This window comes from Stigmatopora argus, chromosome 12 (assembly GCF_051989625.1).
Source record: "Stigmatopora argus isolate UIUO_Sarg chromosome 12, RoL_Sarg_1.0, whole genome shotgun sequence".
Classification (NCBI taxonomy): Eukaryota; Metazoa; Chordata; class Actinopteri; order Syngnathiformes; family Syngnathidae; genus Stigmatopora; species Stigmatopora argus.
This window is the reverse complement of record NC_135398.1, coordinates 2,147,745-2,173,835: the sequence shown is the minus strand read 5'-3', so window position 1 is coordinate 2,173,835 and position 26,091 is coordinate 2,147,745. Positions and strand designations below refer to the sequence as shown.

General features: G+C 39.8%; 2 protein-coding genes across 6 annotated transcripts in view; one reads left to right on the top strand and one right to left on the bottom strand.

Annotated features, from left to right (window-relative positions):
- Window positions 1-23,015, bottom strand: part of LOC144085485 (protein THEM6-like) — a 24,028-nt gene extending 1,013 nt beyond the window's left edge. The window contains exons 1-10 of one of the 5 annotated variants that reach the window (XM_077614802.1): window positions 22,850-23,015; window positions 21,678-21,845; window positions 18,341-18,510; window positions 12,169-12,264; window positions 11,998-12,093; window positions 8,556-8,610; window positions 7,202-7,265; window positions 6,597-6,696; window positions 5,386-5,747; window positions 1,901-2,046 (exon numbers count right to left, since the gene is read on the bottom strand). In XM_077614802.1, the coding sequence (XP_077470928.1) occupies window positions 5,411-5,747; window positions 6,597-6,696; window positions 7,202-7,265; window positions 8,556-8,610; window positions 11,998-12,093; window positions 12,169-12,264; window positions 18,341-18,510; window positions 21,678-21,827 (1,068 nt within the window). In that variant the 5' untranslated portion in view covers window positions 21,828-21,845; window positions 22,850-23,015 and the 3' untranslated portion in view covers window positions 1,901-2,046; window positions 5,386-5,410. Of the gene's footprint in view, window positions 1-1,182; window positions 1,463-1,541; window positions 2,145-3,225; window positions 3,704-5,385; window positions 5,748-6,596; window positions 6,697-7,201; window positions 7,266-8,555; window positions 8,611-11,997; window positions 12,094-12,168; window positions 12,265-18,340; window positions 18,511-21,677; window positions 21,846-22,849 lie in introns of those variants that run through there. The other 4 variants (XM_077614804.1, XM_077614805.1, XM_077614806.1 and 1 more) reach the window with 4 other exon arrangements.
- LOC144085486 (von Willebrand factor C domain-containing protein 2-like) lies at window positions 22,968-26,091 on the top strand. Its single transcript, XM_077614807.1, has 3 exons — window positions 22,968-23,680; window positions 24,856-24,985; window positions 25,617-26,091. Exons 1-3 carry the CDS (start codon window positions 23,327-23,329, stop codon window positions 25,802-25,804), a joined length of 672 nt encoding a protein of 223 aa, XP_077470933.1. The 5' UTR covers window positions 22,968-23,326; the 3' UTR covers window positions 25,805-26,091.

The following is a 26,091-nucleotide window of genomic DNA, read 5'->3' as shown; positions in this document are numbered from 1 at the left end:
ACGAGGAATTTGCATTGCAATTCCTCGATTTGGCTGGAAAACGTGGGTCAACAACCATAAGGGTTACTTGGCAGGCACTCGAGTACACACTATTCATTTCCGCATTCTCCACCAATCAGGCATTACTTTGGCCGGCACTCGAGTACAAACTACTCATTTCTGCATTCTCCACCAATCACGCATTACTTTGGCAGGCACTCGAGTACACACTACTCATTTCCGCATTCTCCACCAATCACGCATTACTTTGGCGCAGCACTCTTCACGGAACCCCGAAACTCAGCGCCACATTTTATTGCGACTTAAGTTAAATTGCAATAAAATGTGTTGTTAAATTATTTAACGGACGTTATTAGACACAACTGTACATTTAAAAAGTTCAGTACATTATTGTGGCACTATAACTTTAAAATTCAGTCTGATTACTTACACTTCAGACCCTTCCATGATGCTGTTTCTCTGCGCTAATTACACGTGAACGACTCCTTAATTGTCATTGGCCCGCATTTTTTGGATCAGTTCTGCTATTACTTTCCTATTATGCAGCGTTAAGGCAATATAACTTCCATATTATGAAGCTTTACCAACGCCCATTAAAGACAGACGAAAGACTTTGAATTCCTTGGTCGTTTGTCACTCCCTGTGTTGTGATGACATGATTTGGTGGATTATTACATGTTTATATAGGGGTAAAAAATAATAATGATGTCATCTGTTTTGGGTACAATTCTAAGGGGAACTTTCTTGGGTGTATTATCCCATAGACAATTTTATTTTACGTTTTAAAGTGCAGGTGTTCCAAAAGATTTTTAAATATTTAAAAAAAATGTAAAGAGCAAATAGTAGAAGAGTGGCTCGCGCAGATTGTCAAATTATATATATATCAATCAATTTGCACCCAAAACACATTAAAACCCCTATTAACATTTTATTCCAATTGAGAAACAATGCACGGTAGGAAAAGGTGCACATTTGAGTCACTGCTTCATAAAGTATCCTTATTCCAAAAAAATGACAATAAAGGCATTCATTCAATTACTTAGAAAAAAAAAAGTTAAACTCCATTTAGTCCCAAACCGGCATTTGCAAAGTGGTGTATAACCTAAAGCTTTATTTACCGTATTTACTTATTTTCTACTCAGGCCAAAGCATGAAGGATCAGCACTTTTTGGTGCATTTATTTATTTATTTTTAGTCACAACCCACCTTATTATAAATGAATAGTCTTTCCATAACAAGGGTGCATGACTGTGTGTGATCCTCTTTATTAAAGGGATTTTGCAACCACCTTGTGGCATCTATATGTAATTCTAGACCTCAATTATTCATGAAGGTGTTACCGTCCATCCTTTGCTTATTTCTCCTTCTCCAGGAGACCGCTTTCTGCTCTGAGGCTCTGACTGCTGGCTGAGATGAAGCTGATCCAGTGCTGAAGGTCCTCTGGGAATTCAGGACATTCCACCTGCAAAGGTGTAGCCCTCAAGCTAAAGCTCTCTTATCAGGTAGACCCCTCCAAAATCCTACCCCCGAGGTCAGCTTACCTTCCGCTTGCAGAGATACCGCATGATAGCGTCCGGGCTGCTTCCCACGACCGTCTGCTTACAGTACATGATGGCGCACACCAGCCCGTCTTTGCGCGACACGAACCTCTGCTCCAGGAAGAAGGCCTTGTCGTCCCACGTCACCACCCGGCTCCGCAGCTCGTACGCTTCCCCGATGCAAAGCGGCCTGCGGAAGCGGATGGTGGTGGCCCCCACCACGGCGGAGGCCCCCAGGGCCCGCAGGGCCTTGAAGACGCCGTTCCGAATGTACAGCGAGAAGCGGGCGAAGTCGCACTCTCGCAGGTAGCGGGCGTTGTTCATGTGGCACATGTCGATGTCGCGGGGGGCCACCCGGCCCGTCGTGACCTGCTCGCCCGTCACGTCGCGCATGGGGGGCTGCAGCCAGGCGCGGACCACCGCGCCGGCCGCCCGCACAAAGTACCACACGTCCAAGCTGCAGAAGAGAACCAGGAGGGCGGCGAGTAGAAGCAACAGCCACATCTCTCTGGAGATTAAAGTGGGTCAGTATGGACGGAGAGACAACATACATAAATAAATAAATACAATAAAAATGTGCCCAGACTGAAATCCAATGTGGGTAACCTGAAAGGAAAGAGATACCGCATTGTTATGAGCAGTGGTGGACCGTCAGGGCCTGCAAGGCCATCTCTGCTGGCCTAAAAATATATATCTGAATCATAGACTAATGTTAATTATGTTTAGTCCATGACTAATTATTAAATAATTCCAAATTGTCTATCAGCTTCCTTTCATTGCCTTTCCCCTGGTTGTGCTGCTTCCAGATGTGTTTTCATATTTAAGCATCTAACCAATCACATTTCAGCCATTATTTGTTGCCAGGGTCAGAAATCTGCCTCAAGGCCTTCACAATCAGTTCTGAAGGCTTTGCTGTACAGCATTGTTATGACTCATAACAAAACATAAACATGATTTTTGGTGAGTAAAATATGGCTATATTCCTAAATAATATTTCAATTGTATGAGGTTATTATTGATGATTTTTATGTATCGCAGCTGTAGCTGCAGTAAAGGTTTTATAGCCATAAAATAGTTTTTGAGGGCTGGCTGGATTGATTCAGATATAGAATTGAAGGCGCCATTTTGAAATTCACGGACCGCCACTGGTTATGAGTTTAAATGGATGTCCAAACTATGTGCAAATTATGATGGGAACCATTTTGGCTCAATGGTCACATTAAAAAAAGGGCCAGCAATTATCTTCATTATCAAGTGAATTCTTTTTCAATGAAATATTACGGCTTTTTTGTTGGACTCAATGATACTCACGACAATGTAAGCAAACAATAAGAGATACATTCGAAAGGAAAACAGGTCTTGCAAGACGAACAAGCTAGAAGGTGATTTGAACACACCTCAACACGGAACACGGAATTCACATTTTAAAATGACGTTTCGTGACAAAAATGTTTGACCGGTTGTCTGGTTGACGGAACTATTATTGAATTGTAAAAAGTCATATAGTACTTCCACGTGGTTATGAGGTGATTGTCATGTGGACTGGAAGTGTTCTGGTAAACAACTCATACGGTATCCCATCAAAACAGGAAAAAAATGGAAGCCACGTTTACCTACTTATGTTGAAATATGCGAGAAGTAGAGTGCAAAATATTAATGTCATTGACAACATGAAGCATTAACTCACCTAAGAGCTTTATTGGCGTAGTAAACTTCAGAAAAGCATACTTTTCGGTGAGGTCAAGCGTTTTGCTTAGGAAAAACTACTTCCGCCGGCCCCTTTCAACAAAATGCCACGGAGTACGTCAAAAAGACGTTCGTCGATATATTAAACCGCCGAGAAAATAATCAGGTGGCAGAAATTTGTTGTGTGGTTAAGTGTTGGTTTGGACAAGTTATATTATTAAATACGACTGCAGTATTTTGGGTGTATAAAACTTTTAGACTTTGGACTAGACTTCCGGTCTTTAAAAAAAACGGGGATAACGCCATTGAATGGTGAGGGATGTCATTGGCTAAAAAAAGCTAGCAGCGCGTGCTTTAAGGTCCTAAGAAATAATGGGAAAATGAAAATGACAGCACTAACTTAATTTTACATTTAGAAAACGATGTGGGTACATAAATGTCACAGTTAATTTGCCTTTCTGGGCTATCGCATAAAAACAATGCACCAGGTAACGCCCACTTTTTCCCAGCTATTCTTGGTATGACATCACAATCATAATTAATTATGCTAACAGACTGGAAAAAAATGCTGCTCAATCTGTTCAGATTTTTTAGGCAGCTAAAAAAATTAAGCCCAATTAAATTATATTTTAGTCTTAATTTTTTAGCTGCGTAAAAAAATCAACTTTCAGTAGAGCCTTATTTTGTCATTTTTTAATTAATGCATGCGTCAAAAATATGATTTACTACCATATCAAGTCACTTGTAGAATTTAATAGCACATTTAAGAAAAATAGCATCAGTTAATTTTCAAATGACATTTTCCAATGTATTTTATTTTAGAAAATATATGTGATTATTTGGAGGTTTGTTAAAAATGTTCATTTTATGTACTTCTGACTTGCACATTATGCATGAAAATTATGGAAAAATATCAATTGCATAATTTGTCACCAGCTTCTGAATCCAGCAAATTTATTCCTAAAATGTGATTACAAGTTACAGTACTTTTTAAAAGCTTGAAATCAAGTCAACAACTTATCAATATTGTGTAGGAATGCTACAAACGTACAACTTCTGAATATGCACTTCAGTCACATAAAAAAAGTGTTAAGCTATTGCAAGTATTTTATGTCAGCTGTTCCCCTTTAAAATAAATAGAAAAATTGTTGAACAAATATTTTTTGGGCTTGTAATATCAAGCAATAGCACTTTTAAACATCACCAACACAAGTGATGACATTTCGCACCTAAATAAAAATCAGTAGTAACAATATTCTAACATTACTTTTCATCGATTTTGCCCAAGGTACATTAATTAGCCTTGGCTAAAAAAAAAAAAGCAAATATTTGTATGTGTCTTTCTTTAGAACAAAGTGGCGGCTCGGGGGCCAAATCTGGCCCGCCGCATCATTTTGTGTGGCCCGGGAAAGTAAATGATGAGTGCCGACTTTCTGTTTTAGGATCAAATTAAAATGAAGAGTATAGATGTATATTAAATTACCTGATTTTCCCCCTTTTAAATTAAAAAAAAAGTCATTTTTTAATCAATTTTTTCTGTTTTTAGTTCAAAAATCATTTGGTAAAATGTTTAATCAATAATTGTAATTTTTTAATCCATTTTTTCTATGTTTTTAGTTCAAAAATCATTTGGTAAAATGTTTAATCAAGAATTGCAATTTTTAATCCATTTTTTCTGTGTTTTTAGTTCAAAAATCATTTGGTAAAAATTTTAATCAATAATTGTAATTTTTTATCCATTTTTTCTGTGTTTTTAGTTCAAAGATCATTTTGTAAAATCTAAAAATATATTTTAAAAAGCTAAAATAAACATTGTTTTAGATATATAAAACGGAATATTCAGTTCTTTTAATCCATTTATTTAAAAAAATCTAAATATTATATCCAAAAAGGTCCGGCCCACGTGAAATCAAGTTGACGTTAAAGCGGCCCGCGAACCAACCCGAGTCTGACACCCTTGCGGTACATTCATTAGCCTTATGTCTTTCTTGAAATGTCATCAAAAAAAGTATGTTTAAAGAATTCTACAAACCAAGCACACCTTTAGTAAAATTCTAAAGAAACTTCTTCCTGGACAACCATCTAATGGTTGACTTATCCGCCTAACGGAATTGATTTTGGAGTAAACACTCAATCTTTCACCCCCAAAAAATGATCTTACCTTCAACCGTCTCATGTCCACAAATCTACCCGGGCTGGAGATGCTGTGTGGGAAAAAAGGGGGAGCTGTCGGGGGTGCTGAGGAGCTGCCAGAAGAAATCCGACTCTTCATCCGCCGGCAGCGACGGCTTTGCGACCGGCGGCGGCTCGCTGGCTGTGCTTTTAAGGCGGATTTTCCTGTGTCGGGACACCGAAGAGCCGCTTCTGTGCGGGAGATAGGTCCCCGGGGTGCCATCCAAGGCGTCGATGGGCTTTAGCAAGCCGCAGAAGTTCTTGTGAGGCGGATTGGCGGGCGGATGCGGCCTTCGGAGGGGGGGGAACGCGTACGTGGAATGATCGGAGATTCTTGGTCCTGTTGGTAGACTGTGATTGGACACCACAAGGACGAAATTCAAGCATCAACCGTGGGACGTCGAATGACGACCGTGATGAGAAAAGGGTGAAAAATACATTTTTTTACATGAATAACTCATTGGTTGCCATTGACGGCGCCAGACGTCCAATCTAATTTGATTTCCAATGAGTTCGACGCACTTTCTTAAGATTTCCATCCGATTTCTGACTTTTTCTTCACTGGGACCGGAAGATGGACTTATTCATTTTCTGCACGGTGGGGGTGCTGGAGCCCATCCAAGCAAAGTATAGGCGGGTTATAAGTTTTTTTCTTCCATGAATCATTCCATATGAAGTAATTTTGAAATTGTGATTATAAACTACATATTGCAAAAATGGCAGACCGACAGTCAAGTGGGTAGCATGTTGGTCTCACAGTTCTGGGGTCGAGGGTTTGATCCCAGGTGAGTCCTCACTGTGTGGAGTTTGCATGTTCTCCCCAAGCATGTGTGGGTTTTCTCCGGGTACTCTGTTTTCCTCCCACATCCCCAAAACACCCATGCTAGGCTAATTGTACATTTGTCTCCTCGTGCCCTGCAATTGGCTACCCAGCAATTCGGGGTGTCCCACACCTGGTGCCCATAGTTGGCTGGGCTAGGCTCCAGCACCCCCCGTGGCGCTTGTGAGGATAAACGCTTCCAAAAATGAATGAATATAAAACAAGCAAATGCTAATTAGCTGTGGCCAGCCTAGGTTAAGCCAATGTTTCATTATTATGACTTTACTTCTTATGTTATTGGGGAATACATTTATTTTTATATCTGCAGAACCTGAAACATACATTTGGGGTGTTTTGACTTCCCACATTTCTGGACTCACCTGAATGTCGGCCTCATTGCTTTTTTTTCCGGGACATGCAACGGAAGCGAGGGGTAGAGATCAAAATCTTTTTGGATGGCTCCTCTCAGCTCTTTCAACTCTAAAAAAAGGTCATTAAAAACAATACAGGGGACAGCAAATATGAATATCCATTTTGAGTATACAATACTGTACATGATACGTGTCAACGTGCCTCTAGATGGCAGCATTGGCCTAAAATTCATTTAGATGGGCCTAATGTAATACACACTGAAACAGACAACTATTCCATATTTCCCCCTGCAGTTTTGAATAAATACCAACAAGAGCATGTGAATTATAGTCACATTTTGTATGATATTGCTTTAAATGCTACAAACCAAACTAAATGCAAACTAATTGATATATATATATATATATATTTCCTCTTTATTGTGATTTTTTTTGGCTAGTGCGACTTATAGTCCGAAATATACGGTAGTTATCTCATTGGCTAGCTAGACTTCCCATCTATTTGAATTAGATTTAATAACGGTTCAAATGATTGGACGTCTATCGCTATCAAAGTCATTGAAACATGATTTTTCATCCACTTGAAGCCCCCCCGACGACAGTCCTGAACTCACCTGCGAGGGTCGGTTCATTAACGACACCTTCTGCTTGATTACTGCACTGCTTTTTGATCATTTCCTGTGGACCACAAGCACAAAAGGGCACTTTTATTAAATAAACGGGGAAAAAATAACGGTATAGCCCAGGAATAAAATGCACTACCGTATTTTCCGCACTATAAGGCGCAACTTTAAAAAGCTGGCAGTGCACCTTATATGGATAAATATTGCTTAATCATTGTATAAACTTCACTTTGGCACACCTTCTAGTTGATGCATAACCTAATTACCATATTTTCTCTCATACGCCGTATTTGTAACAAAAAAATGATGACTGAATCGAGGGTACGGCTTATACCCGCACAAATTAGATTTGACATGCACGAAACTGCAAGACGAAACGACATAACGCAAGAAAATGCGGCCAATACGGTCATTTATTCCAAAATAAACAAAAGATAAACAGATAAAATGCTAAATCAAATTGATATTGACGTCTATGAATGAAATTCAAAGAAAAAAATAAAACTTATCATGCATAAAACTACGTGCGATGATTTTTCTTCAGATTTTCCCTTCAAAGTAACATATTTGTACTCCCTATTAAAATGATAATCATAATCCATGAATATGGATATGAAAATTGTCAATCAGGGGGCGGCTTATACGAGAGAAATCATAAAATTCAACAATTTTAAGGCAATTTTAAGGATACGACTTACACGCTTATGCGGTCAATATGCGAGAAAATACGGTAACCACCGCTACTATTACTACAGCTCCCTCTAGTGGTCGTATAAAACAACCCCCTACTACTCCTACTGCGTCTTATAATCCAGTGGGCCTTATAGTGCAAAAAATACGGTACATTGATCAGAAAAGGGGAAGCAAACGGGCTAAAAATAACAAACGGAGCGAGAGGACAAGAATTTATCTGCGACCGCTAAACGCTTAAACAGAAGTGTTCCATCATAATTTTTCCTCAAAAATTCACGACTGACAGCCAGCGTGTGTGCAGTGCTGCGTATTAGTTATTTCTACACACTATATATGAAAACAAACATTCTTTTTTTACACATAGACAGTTTTTTTGGGGGGGTCGGCTTCTCCCTTGCGAGACTTAACTATGGCAACATCTGGCCTCAATAAGTCATAACCCTGACAAGTACGACAACGTCACGGGAAATAACATGTTTTCTTCACGTGTTGGTGAAGCGTTGGCTTGAAACGTAGTAGACAGTAAAAAAATAATTTAAAAAAGTGTGATTCTCATACAGCAAATATGACTCTTATCCACGCATAGTTGAAGGCTTTAGGGATTAAAACAAAAGAGGATTAAAGATTAATTTGCAACTCCATCCTCGCTTACCTGGATGTGCTGTACTCGGGTTTTCAGGGTGGCACATTCTTCGGTCAGGAGGGACCTGCAAAAGATTGAAGGAGAACGTAAGGAGCGAGACAGCCTTGATTCAAAAAGGAACTATTAGCATTATTAGCATTTTTAGGAAATGGAATTGGAATGGAGAGTAAAATGATGTAAAATACAAGAATAAATGGATGGGTGTCAGATGCGATCAGGGCCCGATCGCATTCATTCATTCATTCTCTGAACCGTTTTATCCTGGGGGTGCTGGAGCCTATCCCAGCTGACTTCGGGCCAGAGGCGGCGGATACCCTGAATTGGAGGCCAGCCAATCGCAGGGCACAAGGAGACAAACAACCATCCACTACGGGCAATTTAGAGACGGACATGACCTGGATTTGAACCCAGGACCCCAGAGCTGTGAGGCCGACGCGTTAACCACTCGCCCCACCAGGGCGCCCTTATTTATTTATGTGTATTTGTTTATTTATTTAGTTATTTATTTGTTTATTTATTTATTATGTAGAAAAACCACACAGGCCCAAAGATTTTTTTATCCTTTAAAGCAGCAAACCTTTTTGACAGAGGGAGTCATAAGGAATTCATATCGACAAAATGTTCTTCCTCGAGAGCCAGACTCTGAATTTAAAAGTAAAAATACATGAAAGTGTGCATTTTTTTAGTCATTTCACCCATTTTAAAGTCCAAAAAGTTGCAGAATTCTTTTGACAACATTGTTACACCGTTGCCTATCAATGAGTATCAATGAGAATCAATGAGAATCAATGAGAATCAATGAGTATCAATGAGAATCAAAGAGTATCAATGAGAATCAAAGAGTATCAGAGTATCAATGAGAACCAATGAGAATCAATGAGAACCAATGAGAATCAATGAGAACCAATGAGAATCAATGAGTATCAATGAGTATCAATGAGTATCAATGAGTATCAATGAGTATCAATGAGTATCAATGAGTATCAATGAGTATCAATGAGTATCAATGAGTATCAATGAGTATCAATGAGTATCAATGAGTATCAATGAGTATCAATGAGTATCAATGAGTATCAATGAGAATCAAAGAGTAACAATTAGTCTCAATGAGTATCAATGGGTATGAATGAGAATCAGAGTATCAAAGAATATCAAAGAGTATCAGAGTGTCAAAGAGTATCAATGAGCATCAATGAGTATCAATGAGTATGAATGAGAACAAAGAGTATCAAAGAGTATCAGAGTATCAAAGAGTATCAATAAGCATCAATGAGCACCAATGAGGATCAATGACTATCAATGATCATCAATGAGAGTATGGATGCAGAAGAGATCAATCGAAAAAATATATACAATTAGCAATGCTAGAGGTAGCGTCAACACCACAGTGCCGGTGTGACGCTCCTATTGGTGCATTCGGGACTCGGCTCTGTCCCCATATTTCAACTCACAGGTGAGCCACATACGGCTTCCGAGCCGTAGGTTCCCTACCCCTTGCTTTAAAGGATTAAAATGTTCTCTTGATGGAACAAACATGTCTGACTGCAGCCCAAAACCACAAACACGGGCCAAAACGTGGATAGGTAGCTTAACTAAGAACTCAGTTTGATACGGAGAGACCAGGTAGGAATGTAAGAAGATAATCAGGAACATTTGAAGGTACTTTGGCAGTAAAACAAAATGGTTTGGAAGTAGACATTAATTCCACAGTTGTTTTTCATTTGAAATCCACGGAGACAAAAGCAACAATCTAGGTCACGGAGAAAAAGCCCAGTCGCAGTATAAATGAGTCTCCATTAAAAAGTTGGGGCAGACGTCGGAGGGAGGGAGACGGCTTCGCGGAACAAGGACGAATACTAAGTCGGGAGAGGTCGGTCGTCCCTCTCCGGTTACATAAGCGCTTCGCGTTCGAGTCATCTGCCGACTGGCGTCCGAGCGCCGGACGGCCCGCTTTTACAATGGACTCCTTTGTTCTATTCAAGCAGGAAATGGAATGGAGAAAAAAAAAGGAGCGAGAATTGCAGAGAAGAGAGAGAGGACAGGCTCGATTCCAAGTTAGCCCCATTGACCGCATTGCCACACCGACTGTGGAGTGAGGGATGGAGCAAGAAAAAAGGAAGGATGGAGAGCCAATGAGGCGAGGGAGGGGGGGGGAACTCAATTGCATTCTGGTCTACGAGAGCTGTGGAGAAAGTGAAGCAAGAAAAAAGTGACTTTAGCTCACTTTGTTTACCATTAGATCCAATACGGCGAAAATCCAACACTGAACTTCTATTGACGACCTATACACTATAAATCTAGTGTTTACTCTTGCTTATTTTGCACATGCACGCCTTTTTTAGGGCTAAAGTGCGACAGAATAAACGTGGGTCTACTACAAAAAAAAAATAATGGCATTGCGGGAATGAATAAAGACAAAAAGTCTATTGTTGTGAAGAATATTGGAATTGTAGGTCTGTAATCTGTTTTTAAATAGTGAGGCATCATTTAGGGTTTGTTTTGAAAAGCACAGAAAAATTTGAGAAATAAATAAAAATGAGGTGGCGAAAAAAAATTGACACTATATTTTGTGATGTCATTTCTGAATGTTGTTTTTTTAGGTATGGTATTCTATGATTCTAACATATTAAAAGACATTTATTATGAAAGCTGGAACAGACTAAAGTTGACGCCTGCCCCTTTGTTGCAAGTTAGATACCCATAGATTTACATATTTTGGTTTAATAGTATACCTGTCAGTTTATACGTTTTTTAACCATTTCAAATTGTTTACGCCGTATAACAACTTGTGTGGATTTTCACATTTTTATGAACTTACAAAAAAAATAAAAAAAATAACATTAAAAAAATTCCCCCAGAAAAAAAAACGCGATAGTTGAAGCCGCAATATTCGAGGGATTACTGTAATCAGAAAGCCATCCACTTTGGAGAAAAATCTAGACTTTGACCCTATGTGAGTAAATATGCCGTGTGTTGCATTTGTACGGTTTTTATTTATTTATTTTTAACCCCGTAATAAGGAGAATTGCAATCATTAATAAGGGGAGCAATTGGCCGAGGTCCACATGTATGTTCTCACTATTTTCAATTAAATACATTATTTTTTTTGTGAACGACTTAAACTTTTATCTTCAGTCACTACTGTGTCTATATTTCTGGATGAATTCAGTATTTTGATAAAGGAGTGTCAAAGATGGTTAAATACGGGACCTAAAAACACTTCTTTCTAATAAATAATTGAATAAGTGTGAAAGGTTGAAGTACTTCACTTATTAGGTCTTCTTTTCGGAGTACAGACACTCAAACAGTGTGAGATGAAATGAGAAAGTTAATTGTTTTCTTCCGCGCGAGTCGTTAGGAGACTAAATTAGCAAGCAAAAAGCAGTCAAATGGACTGAATAGCCCAAATTAAATGAGACTTTTAAAAAAAAGTCTTTACATTGTAACTTACTGAAGGTGTTGCACCACTTGGTTGATGTCGCTGATATTTATCTTGTCCTTCAAAGCCGCAATCTCTCCCTCGGCGCTCGGGCGAACGGAATACCGTCTGGAAAGAAAGACAAAGTGACGTTAAACAATGTCACGGCGAGAGGCGCCGTAAGTCAGCGTCGCTTGCAAACACCTGATTTCATCTTTGGGCTCGGGACTGACTTTAAGGCGACCCAGGGCAAAGTTAACGGTCTTCACGTTGTAACGACTTAAGACGTCTTCTTTGTGCCTGAAATGACAAGAGAGCATATGCTAGATTGTGCTGCATTACGGCAACTAAAATAAGAGAAGAGTCGAGCTAGCTAGAGATAGCATGTCCAAATTATTAGCAAAAACACATTTTTTTCTGGCTAATCGATTGCGCAGCACCAAATAATAGTGAGCAAATGATGAGTAAATATTGTCTTCTACTCAATAAACATTTATGAAGTAGAATGCGATGAGCTAAGCTCTTTTTATTCAGATTTTACTTATTTTTTATGTTGACTACTTAAGTATGAACTATTTATTTGGGTATTTATTTGGGTATGTATTGGGTATGTATTGGGTATGTATTGGGTATGTATTGGGTATGTATTGGGTATGTATTGGGTATGTATTGGGTATGTATTGGGTATGTATTGGGTATGTATTGGGTATGTATTGGGTATGTATTGGGTATGTATTGGGTATGTATTGGGTATGTATTGGGTATGTATTGGGTATGTATTGGGTATGTATTGGGTATGTATTGGGTATGTATTGGGTATGTATTGGGTATGTATTGGGTATGTATTGGGTATGTATTGGGTATGTATTGGGTATGTATTGGGTATGGATTGGGTATGGATTGGGTATGGATTGGGTATGGATTGGGTATGGATTGGGTATGGATTGGGTATGGATTGGGTATGGATTGGGTATGGATTGGGTATGGATTGGGTATGGATTGGGTATGGATTGGGTATGGATTGGGTCTGGATTGGGTCTGGATTGGGTCTGTATTGGGTCTGTATTGGGTCTGTATTGGGTCTGTATTGGGTCTGTATTGGGTCTGTATTGGGTCTGTATTGGGTCTGTATTGGGTCTGTATTGGGTCTGTATTGGGTCTGTATTGGGTCTGTATTGGGTCTGTATTGGGTCTGTATTGGGTATGTATTGGGTATGTATTGGGTATGTATTGGGTATGTATTGGGTATGTATTGGGTATGTATTGGGTATGTATTGGGTATGTATTGGGTATGTATTGGGTATTTGTTGGGTATGTATTGGATATTTATTGTGTATTTATTGGGTATTTATTGAGTATTTATTTATTATTTATTTTTTATTTATTTATTATGTATTTATTATTTATTTATCTGTTTGTTGTTGGAATTTTGTGCACTTCCCTACTTAAGTTGTGACTACATATTTATTGATTTATTTGTTGTTATTTGTGCACTTTGTGGTGAAAGCTTTAAATCTCATTAAACTTATACGATGACAATAAAAGCATTCAGGTTCATTTTGTTGTTTGTGGCCCTCAAAGCTTTCACCGCCATTGACAGTTATTAACATCCAATCTATATTAATCGTAAAGGCTAAAAAAACGACGCAATTGGGCCCAATTTGGATGTCGACACCCATCATTATGAGAGCTATAAACACAGAGCTTAAAAATAGAAACGTGAGCGAAGGCATCATATATTTTGGAAGAACCCCGAGAGGGAAAAACAAAGTAACGAAAGCTGGCAGCCGCGAGCGAGCCAACAGCTTGCTTGCTTTTATTGTCCATGCATTAGCGAAAATGAGTGTTTTTGTTGTTGTTGTTCTCAACCGATGGACAAATCACACACAGACTGACTAATTTGCGAGTGCATGAGAAAAGATGGCCGGCTTGGCATCAGGACCACACGGAAGTCCAACCAGATAAATCAGTTGACTTTTACAAGGTACACCCCCCCCAACTCACCCTCATACAAATGTCTCCAATCACAATGAAAACAAAAGCTGACGTTTGTCGGCCTCGATACCGCGATTGTGACGTCAAGTGACTTAATGGCTTGTAGTGCCCAAGTATATGGGCTTGAAAAAAATCTGGAGGAGTGGCTTAGGTTGCCAGATCTTTTTGCAAAGGCTTATAAAAACAATTTAAACTGACCGATAGCAACAATATTCAAGAATGCATTAGTGATTCATTCATTTTCTGAACTGCTTATCTTCACAAGGAGTGGCCTGCCAATTACAGGGCACCATGAGACAAATAACCAATCAGAAATACATTCTGGTTACGGCCCCCGAAACATTACCGTATTTTCTCGCATATTAGCCGCCTTTGCGTATAAGCCGCACCCTTAAAATTGCCTTAAAATCGTTGAATTGTATAATTTCTCTCGTATAAGCCGCCCCCGATTGACAATTTTCAATTCCATATTCATGTTTTAATAGGGAGTACAAATGTGTTACTTTGAAGGGTAAATCTTAAGAAAAATAATTTCTGAGATATTGTATAAATCGATTGCTGGCTTGCACATTCCTAAAGGGTGTCACCTGCATGTCGACAAATTCTAAAAGGAAGTCATGTGACCAGTACAATCAGGAAGTGTGTCCTTAGTGGTCCCCTGATTGACAATTTTCATCTCCATATTCATGGATAATGATTATCATTTTAATAGGGAGTACAAATGTGTTACTTTGAAGGAAAAATCTGAAGAAAAATCACTGCACGTGGTTTTATGCAAGATACGCTTAATTTTTTTCTTGAATATCTTTCATAGACGTCAAAATAAATTTTGTTTAGCGTTTAACCTGTTTATCTTTCCTCTATTTTGAAATAAATGACCGTATCGGCCGCATTGTTTTGCGTTATGGCGTCATGGCGTAATGGCGCCATGGTGTTAAGGGTGTCATAGTGTTTCGTCTTTGTCTCCTTGCAATTTCGTGCATGTCAAGTCTAATTTGTGCGCGTATAAGCCGATTCAGTCATCTTTTTTTAGTTAGAAATACGGTGTATATGCGAGAAAATATGGTATATTAAAAAAAATAGTTTCATTGTCCCTTAGCTGAAAAGGCGAATAGACACAATTTAAGGGAAAAAATGAAGAAAAACAGCAATAGGAAGCAAATTGACGTGCAATAAATAGTCACCAAAGAAAAAGAGAACAATACATGAGGATACTTTGCACAGGGCAAGATTCTTGGTAGGGACATCTTAGTTGCCGGGAGAATTACTAGCAGTGGCAAACACCCACGCCACGTTTATGACTCTTCGACAATTTTCAATAAAAGTCATTTATTTGCCAAGTGCCGGTCGCCCGTCGAAGCCCTGACATTACGACGAGATATTAAAAAGCAAACAGCAATTAGGGTGTTTTATAAGTGCTCCTTGGATTTTATGGCAGGGAGAACTTTCCGCCATTAAAACAAAGGAAGCAAAAGCCCAGCCGGAGAATGTCACCGGGAGCTCGTAAGCGCCGGATCGCACCGCGAGAATGCTTGACGTTTTATCATGTGAACAGAAATTGTTTTTAGAAAAAGATTGGCTTTTTAAAATGTTTTAGTTTACATTTGTAGGTATTGATTCGGAAACATGATCACTTTCCATGGCGGTTACCGAGTTAAAGTAACAAAATAATACATGTATAATGCAAATAAAAAAATATACACGCGTTTTATAATACTTCTATATTTATACTGACACTATTGAAACAAACCTTGCAGAAAAGACTATAAAAAATGACTGAATCGAGGGTACGGCTTATACGCGCATAAATTAGACGTGACGTGCACGAAACGCCATAACACGGCCAATACGGTCATTTATTTCAAAATAGAGAAAAGATAAAACGCATACCAAAATTCATTTTGACGTCTATGAATGAAATTCAAGAAAAATTAAATAAAATTATCTTGCATAAAACGTATAAAAACTCACTTGTGCCTGCCATTGCTCGCTCAGCGCGCTGCCATCTTACCTACAGATGACAAACTAGACCGCTACGGACACACTTCCTGGTTGTACTGGTCACGTGACTTCCTTTTTGAATTTGCCGACGTGCAGAAAACACCCTTTAGGAATGTGCAAGCCAGCAATCGAGTTATACAGTATCTCAGAAATACGAGATATAATTATATTTTCCCTTTAAAGTAACATATTTGTACTCCCTATTAAAACCATGAATATGGGGAGGTGAAAATTGTGAATCAGTGGGCGGCTTATACGAGAGAAATTGCCAAATTCACCAATTTTAAGGGTACGGCTTATACGCGGAGGCGGCTAATATGCGAGAAAATACGGTAAGTCAGCCACACATTTGAGCCAATAAATAAACATGGCGGAGAGAGAGGGTCAGTGTCATTTCATTTAATGTTTACTTCCATTGGTTGCCCTTTAAGTGACTTATTGTATTGCAATACGTTATTTCCACTCACCTTTGTTCCTATGCTTTCTCTCTCATTTGTTATTGACGGGGAAGCAAAGTATAGCGTTTTATGGTCGTCTTTGTCAGAGAGAAAATGTGTGTGTGTGTGTGTGTGTGTAAAGGACAGGAGTGCGGGGGTTCTTATCGTCTTCTTGCGTCCCAGCTGTCGAAACAAAGCCAGACTCGGAAGAATTGGGAGAAAACAGCCGCATAAAGAGGATGGCTAGCTTTCACTTTTACTTGAGTTAATAGAGCTGATATCTGTCAGTATTCACATTTTTTTAAAATCTTCCCAAGGGACATTAGCACTTAGATAAAATGTTTTAGAAAAAAAATGCCTGAGGTTTTTTGAAATAACTACTGGCGAGGTTGAAAAGTGCCAAAATAAATATTGACCTGTTAAAAATGGAGAACATCTTTTGGACTGTAAGGTTTTTTTTGGCAAGGTACGCAATCTCTCGAGTCCATGTTGAAGGAAACAAAAGTGAAATGAATATAAGAGAACAGTTATCTACAGTTCATACATTTTTATATTCTGAGGGATCGGATTGGGACGAAAATCAGATGACTGGACTGGCGAAAAAATGATGCGTTCGCATAACTGTCGACCTCAACCAATTGTTCTCCTTATTAATGATTGCTACTCCCTTTATTAAGCGATAAAAAAAAACGTATAAACGGCACATATTTACTCACATAGGGCGTACTTAAGTTGACAAGGTGCGTACTGTATTTTCACGACTATATGGCGCATCGTATTTTAAGCCGCAGTGTCAGTAACAAGTGTTATTTCTGTATTTGACACACACAAAGGACGCACCGTTTTTAAAGACGCAGCCAGGCATGGCAAAACATACACCAGCTTAAACATGCACGCTACACCCACACGCTAAAAACACGTTTTTAAAAAGGTAACGGAAGCAAAACCGAGTTCGGTTGTACTTTATTTAGCCATTTTACAATGTACTCACGTCATCATCACCCACAAATTCATCAAAGTCCTCATTTTCTGTGTCCAAATTGAACAATTGTCCAAATGAGTCATCGAAAACGCTGAGTTTTATACGTTCGTCCAGGCGGCCACAATCCATTCGCAAATAGTAGCTAGCGTAACTAGCCCGGCGCTGCCTGCCACTGTTCGTAAAGCTGTGTTGATGTCGATGTCCACACCACAATCCATTCGCAAATAGTAGCTAGCTAGTAGCTAGCTAGTAGCTAGCGGCAGGAGTTATTTTGTAAATCCAGCCGGAATGACGACGAGCACCAAATGAGTGTGTTCGCCGTCATACTAGGTGTATTGACAAAAGAACTATATATCCCAGCAGCCACTGCACAGTACTTTTTCAACGGGTAAAATAGTAGAGTCGGTCGGGGGCTGCTTGCCGTAGTTGTGAGAGCTGTAGAGGATGGTGTACCCGATCCACTGATTTATTTTATTTTATCGTGATAACAATTTTAGTATTGGTCCATATATAAAGCGCACTGGATTATAAGGCGCCCTGTCTATTTTGTAGAAAATTTCAGACTTTTAAGTGCACCTTATAGTCGTGAAAATACGGTAATCAGAATGCACTAAATTCAATATTTTGCAGAGATTGCTGTATAACGCTGACAGCTTGACTGTCTGGATACATTGCTTGCTGACGCACTATATTTATAGTGAATGCTTAAAGTATGGCAATATTAGCAGTCGATGATGACGTTTTCATCTGCTACCAGTGACTGAGACGATCCGGAGTAGAGCCAAAATGGCTAAAACAAGATCGGTTTTACAAAAAGGTACTTAAAAAAAAATCCAGTACAAAAGTTGTTGTACTGCGTACACAATTTTAAATGATCAAAATACAGGAAAAAACGTGTAAGACCACAAATGGTTTGTTTTGTGTCTTTTGGGGAAACAAGAGGAAGCTTTTATGCACTAACCTTCCCTCCCGAAGGAATTTTTCTTGGAGACTTTCCAGCAGCATCTTGACCTCGCCCCTCACCAGGTCCTTCATGACCGGCGGGTCGGCCAAGAAGCTTCTCGAACGGGAGAGCGAGGCGGCGGCGGCGACTTGCTGGCCGTCCTGCCATATTTTGTACCACGTCACAGCCTGCGAAAAAAAATGGACGGGAATTTATCGGAAATCGGCCCTATTAGACCGTAATATTAGGCCACTCGGACTCGGAGTCACGCGCAAAAAAATATGTTATCGGGACATCCCTCGTTGCATAAAATGCTAAAACCAACAAAAAAACCAACATAAATCTTTTGAAAGTCGGAGAATTTCAAACAACATTTGCACATTAAACCGGATTTTGAAATTGTGCGCTTTTCCCAAATTCATACGCCGACACGACGTCATTTTTATCCAAACCTGAAGTGGAAAAATACAAAGAAAACGAGCGAGGTAAGCTTCGGAAAAGAAAATAAGGGGAAGATTAGGACTAGTGAAGAAAATGTGTTTGGCTACCATGAACGCCTCCACACCTGCTGCTTGTCAGCTATGTCTGCTGACCCCTTTTCGCTAACAACTTTTCTTCAAAGGAATATCTTGCAGGGCCTAGAAACACATGTTTTCAATGCAAGCACGTGTGTGCGTGTGTTTTGTGTGTGTTTTCTGTGTGTGTGTACAGGGACATTTCATGCCACTTCCTTTATGGGGCCTCAACTTTTGGGGCTCAGCTGTTGACCGCTACATCTTGCTTTCATCCCTCAAAACCATTTCAAAAGTTCATTCATTCATTTTCGGGGTGCTGGAGCCTATCCCAGCTGACTTGTGGCACCAGGCGGAGGACACCCTGAACTGGTGGCCAGCCAATCACAGGGCAGACAGAGACAAGTAGTCAATCTTGCAATTTTGTTGCTAGGGGCAATTTAGAGCAGTGGTCCCCAACCACCGGTCCGTAGACCAGTATCGACCGGTCTGCGAGCCACCTAGTGCCGGATCGTAAAATATGTTAACATTGCCGTCCCACCCGCCCACAATCTAGTCTCAAGTTGTTGTCGTCCCCATTAGCTTGTCCGCAAAAAAATAGAATGAGATTTACCGGTGATAAAAAGGTTGGCAACCGCTGATTTAGAGTATTAAATTAGCCCAGCATTCATATTTTTGGGATGTAGGGGGAAGATCGGAGTACCTGGAGAAAACCCACGCAAGCCAGTGGCGGACAGGCCGACCTGGGATCGAACCCAGGACCCCAGAACTGTGAGACCGCCGCGCTAACCACTCGCCCAAATGATGACTAAGACGCCTATAAATCCACAAAGACATACAATATTCTAGTAATAGAATTCACGTAACAATCGGTCTCATTAACAAAGTAGGATTAGCGTCTTTAACGCAGATACGCCGACCCTCCCAGACTGGCCGTCTTTTCTGGACGTACTCACTCGACGTGTGTGCGCAATTAGCATTTGAACCGAGTTACTGGACATCATTTTAATTTGATTTGCCGTCTCCAGGCCTTTCATCTTTGCCAATTATCTTCTTTTGCATGCAAAAAAAGCTATTAAAGATGATGACATAATTGAGGAGCTAATATGCCCTCATTCATGTGTGCATGGTTATGCCTCACTATGAATGAAATGTAGCTTCTGGGCGTGATTTTTTTTTTTGCGTATCCCACCATACGTGTTAGAAAAGCATCATAGCTGATGTTTTTTAAAATTAATTTTCCCTTCCAAGTCATCGTCTTTTCCTCAGATTCCCCCTCTTAAGTGGCTGCACTCCAAATTAGATCAGGACTTGTCATCAGTACCGAAAAACTGTCTTGAGTGGGGTCAATAAGCCAAAGCGGAGAGAGAGTTCAGCGTAAATATTGATCGCCGTGTCTCTTGGATTTGGACGGCGGTGCCGCTTTTAAGCGAGTTTTAGCGTTTATTAAGCAGTCTGGGAGGTATAATTGCTGAGTACGACGGAGCTACTTGAAATACGTACGTTCTCTTCTTTTTCCTTCGAGTCGCAAGACTGCTGAGGTGGGTGAAAGTTGATTCACACTGAGGGCGAATCCTATTAAAAACAGGCACTTATTCTCAAGGGTCGAGGAATAATGTGGCTATTTTCCAGGCAGAGTATTTCCTGCGACATAGCAAAGATTCTGACTCTTTGGCGTCAGTCATCGAAGGCTGTTTGCTACATTGCTTAAAGTCACGGTAGAACTGAGGTGACGAGAGGCGATTGGTCGCCTTCATACTCATATTTAAACCCGAGGACAGCTCAGTCGTCAATTAGCGTAACATGGATGCTTTTAAAATGAGTTACTGATAATAATTAAAAAAAACTCAAGGCAAAGAACATGAAATTTCTAAATAAGAGTTAGTGAAAATTATTATTATACATATTAACCGGCTCCGCGTAGTAGCAGTACCCTTAAAATCGTTGAATTGTACAATTTCCCTCATATAAGCCGCCCCCTGGTTCACAATTTTCACCTCCATATTTTAGTAGGGAGTACAAATATGTTACTTTGAAGGGAAAATCTGAAGAAAAATCATCGGAAGTGGTATTTCTGAGATACTTTATAAATCGATTGCTGGATTGCATATTCCTAAAGGGTGTTGCCTGCACGTCGACAAGTTCAAAAAGGAAGTCATGTGAGCAGTACAACCAGGAAGTGTGTCCGTAGCGGTCTAGTTTGTCATCCCTAGGTAAGATGGCGGCGCCCTGAGTGACTAATGGCAGGCACAAGTGAGCTTTTATACGTTTTATGCAAGATAAGTTTGTTTTTTTCTTCTTGTATTTCATTCATAGACGTCAAAATAAATTTTGTTATGCGTTTTATCTTATCTTTTCTCTATTTTGAAATAAATTACCGTGTTATGGCGTTTCGTGCACGTCAAGTCTAATTTATGCGCATATAAGCCGTACCCTCGATTCAGTCATCATTTTTTTGGGTGACCAATACAGCAAATATGCGAGAAAATATGGTAACTTGTTTTTCTGTTAATTAGCTGTACTCTAGAATAATCTAGAATGATTTCCCGACCCATGTGTGGGTGTAGAGAACAAAAAAAAGTGGAATTCCGCTTCTCTGCAGTTAGGAATGTTGTCGTTAATAGATGGATAGACATCTCCTGAGGATTTGAGCCTGAAACGGCTGGATGGACTTCACATTTTTTTCCCCGCGTGAGAAGAAATTGTTGTGGGAAATCGGGGCTCAAGTCAAGAAGAGGTCACGGAACAAATGGTCGGCAGCATTTAAACCTTATCGCGGAATCGAAAAAAAAGGAGCTGATGGCTTAAGGGGGAAAATAAGAGGGGAAAACATGAACGCTTACCTCCGCGTGCAGTTCTGCGTACGTGTCGACCAGCGAGCAGCCCAGCGTGGCGTGGATCTTGGGCACCTCAGACCGTGGGATGTGCTCAACAATCTGGTCCCAAAGAGACGGACCCGGGGACCAAGTCTGGTTCTCGCTGGTAGACTGCATTGGGCTGGCAGTCTTTGGCTAAAGTAAATATAAAAAAAATACAAATTAAAATCCACAATAAATGTACAAGTAGACAATTGAATCCCACAATGCAAATTTAAACATGTTAAAAGATGTATTTTCTTAAATCTAGTCAAATTGTTTTCTTCAGCTAGTTTTGATTGTTAATAAATACAGATTTACATGTAATATAAATGATACTTTTTCACCTAAATCAAGAAAAAAAATTCAACTAATATTCTGAACAATTTCTATTGTGAAATTAAGAACTTTTTTGCAACACCCGCCTTAAATTTTCAATGTTATGATAGTGGTTTCCAGAAGAACGACACTGAAAACAAGGCAATTTAACTTTAGTTTAAGGTGTGCTTTTGCAGTGAACTAAATTGATAAATACATGTATTAAATCTGTTTCCGAAAATGAATTGCCTCCAGGCAAAAGTCAGTGAATAATGAATTAACAATTAAGTTTATTTTCCACTGAGTAGGCCCCGAATACCCTTAAAAAACATTGTAAACACGGGGATAAAAAGTAACAACTAAACCACATTTTATGAGGCATAAATGTTTACCACCAGTCTACCAAATTCCCAGAGAACTTACAATACTTAATGAATAGATTAAGAGTGATAACAAACTCAAGGCTTTTAAAAGATTGAAAAATGTTTGGGTCAAAATGTCAGGTGAAAAAACTTATTCGCTTATGTTCAAAATATTACCCAGCTAACTACATACAATACGTGGGTAAGCTCATTATATTAATTTAGTATCAAAGTTAATTTCGCAAATGCTATTTGTGGTTAATGTCTAAGTTAATTAGTTTTTTTAGGCTTAGGTTATTGGCAGGTCGTATTCAAAGTAGTTAGCAGCTAATGCTAACGACAGCGCTATAATACGTGACGGCTTGTACAGGCGAAATGCACAATTAGTAATTTCATATCATTAAAATATTAACGATGTAACACTCAAACACGCAGTGTGCTTAATTTATGAGAAGTGAAGAAATAGAAAAGGACACTCACCCTCAAACTGTGGTTAGCATGCCTTCGGCCGTATCAAAGGCTAACACGCCAGTTGCTATGGCGAGGAGTGATCGCGAGATCTCGCGAGACTTCAGCTTCAGGTGAAGTTACGTCGCGCATTAAGACTTGGGAGTAGTACTTTCATTTCACGTCAGGTGCCGTCGTCACTAGAATTATGTCACGAAACATGATATTAATGTCAAAGATGCGTGTGCAAAATGTTCCCCAAATCCCCCGTTAAAACTACTGTCCCACTTCGGGGAGGATGCGGCTCTTCTACCCCGAAGCCCCCACCCACTTTTCCACCCAAGCTCCAGACATCAGACACTATTCAGCGGAGCCAAGAGTTGGAGCTCAGTCAACAAGTTTTAACAACAATGTGACAAATATTCCAACTAAGAGGGAGGAGGAAGAAAAAAAAACTTCTATCGAACCTTCGAGGACTCCTTTCGCCACATTTTGTAGTGCTTGAAGATCATGCCGTGGGGCCAGCGACTCCTCCTCATCTTAGCGGTGCTCCTGTGTTCCAAGGCCGCCTGCGGGTTCTCGGTGGCCGGCCAGCTCCACCAACAGCAGCCGCCGGCGACGGAAAGCACCTGCGAAGCCAATGGGAGCGTCTATTACCTGGGGGAGTGGTACTTCCTGGACTCGGACCATTGCACCCAGTGCGAGTGCACTGCCGAGGGTTCGGCGTGTGCTCGAACCGAGTGCACCAGCCTGCCGGCGGCGTGCATCCACGTGAGCCACTACCCCAGCGACTGTTGTCCCCGCTGCGAGAAAATCGGCTGCGAGTACCGGGGGGTGGTCTACGACCTGGGGCACAACTTCCAGGTAAACACGGGCGACAGAAAGGGGACTGAAAAAATGGATTTTTCTCGAAAATGACAATTTTTTTTGGAAATATAACATTACGAAGATGGGAATAAATGTTAATCACACAAAAAAACGATACCTGAAAAAAAGATAAATCAGTAATGAAATAAAAAAATATACATTCATAAATCCAATAGCTTAAAAAAATGTCCTTTGATAAACATATATTTTTAAAAAACATCACGTAATCAGTATACAATTAATTCCATGCCCAAAATGACAACATAAAATATTAACAATATATGTCATATATTGTTTAAAAATGTATCATTCAGTACTGCAATAAAAAAATGTAATATGATATTAAAACGTATTGCATTTGAAAGTGTTCTTAAAAATCAGCATTAGTAAGACGATTTAGGGATGAATAAATGGCACACTCAAAATAATTCTAATGAAATAGATATGGGACAAATAATAATGCAGCCTAACAATTGTAAAACTTTGTAAAAGTTTAAAAAACAGTTTTCAAATTAAACTTGCGTACCCATGTCATTTAAAAGGTCAAATGCAAGGTCAGGAGGAAAAAAAAACTCTTTCCAAGGATTTTGTCACGCTTTCCAATGACCTCTACAAGTTCTCAATAACGAATGTAGTTAGTGCGCTACCTAGTGGCAAATTGTGTCATTAACTGTACCCAAACAATCGCCTATATTAACAATAGTCATTCTTATCAAAGTTTTATCAGCAAAAAAAACCTCCAAAATGATTCCAAAATCAAATTTTTCACACTAACCTAACGTCACCAAAAGTCGATGTCTGCGGATGCAAAAATAAGTCATGTTTTTAATCACCTCATTTTATGACTTTTCTCCAAATATGACTTAAATCTCCCCATATTACATAAAAAATAGTGCTGACACGGACTTTACGTCGCCAAAAGTTGATACCTAATCAACTTCCGGTTCATGTTAGAGAAAAATAACCAACAAAATGACTGTTTCACAATCTTGTAATAGTATTACCTATAATTTAACATTGATCATATTTTGATTTTAACCTTGTAATAGTTCAATTTTAATCTCGTTATATTCACATTAATATTTCTGAATATTACATTGTATGACTTCTTGCAATTTCCCCTTGGGAAACACTGTTCTAGTGTTTGTTTGTTTTTTAATTGTTTTTCTCAGCCAACTGAATGCGAGCAGTGCACGTGCGACACGGACGGCATCGCCCGCTGTCTGGTAGCCGATTGCGCGCCTCCGCCCTGCGTCAACCCCGTCTACCATCCTGGCAAGTGCTGTCCTGAGTGCCAAGAGGGTGAGAGTCCCAAACCCGTGTGTGCGCTAGACTTAAGATAATATAACCACACACACACCCACACACAAGTTAGCAACATATCGTAGCGAGGCGACAAAAAATGATAGACAAAGAACATGGAAAAATAACTACGGATATCCCGATCCCATATTTATCCACGTGAGTCCAAATTGCCTCATTTTTGTTACCCAGGAAATGTATAAGGGGAAAATATTAGTGTATATCCAAATGACTTTTGTGTACCCAATTTGAGCTACCGCAACATTCCAATCATATTAAAGCAACAACAACAAAAACTCCATTTTACAAATCACTTGTGAATAAAGTTATCTAATCTAAAATAAGGTTACAAATGGTGTAAACAATGTATTTGACGTAAATAATCTTGTTCATGCAATGTTATAAATCGAGTTATTTGAGTTGTGAATTGTTGAATAGTCCTTTTTATAGTGTCAATATGAATACATCAATATTATTATATCTGGCAGCTAGCTCTGGCAGCTAGCTCGGTGGTTAGCAAAAGTAAAACAAAATTCACTAGAAAAAAAGGCTTAAAAGTGGGTGAAAACAATGAATTGTTCATGAGATTTGCGCGTGCGTACCCTTGCTCAAGGCTTTTTCCTCCCTCCAGGTCCGAACTGCTACGCGGACTCGTCCCGTAGCCGAGTGATTCCCGCCGGCGAGCCCGTTTGGGTGGACTCTTGCACCAAGTGCCGTTGCCATGACGGCCAGGACGCTGGCTACTGGGAGGGAAACCGCCTGGCTTCTTGCTCCCGCTTGAAGAACTGCACGCCCGAGCCGTCCGAAGCGCAAAACTGAACGCCGTCTTTCTAAAAACAAAATGAAGCACCAAAGATTTGGGGAGAAAATATGCCAGTGAGGTCCACCATGGCCTGAAAAAAAGTCAATGGAACACTTTGTTATCTGTAGGCTAGTCACTATCCTACATACTACCTGCTAGTGTATAAGCTAGTCACTAGCCTACATACTAGCGGCTAGTGTATAAGCTAGTCACTAGCCTACACATTAGCGGCTAGTGACTAGCCGCTCGTGTATAAGCTAGTCACTAGCCTACACGCTAGGGGCTAGTGACTAGCCGCGAGTGT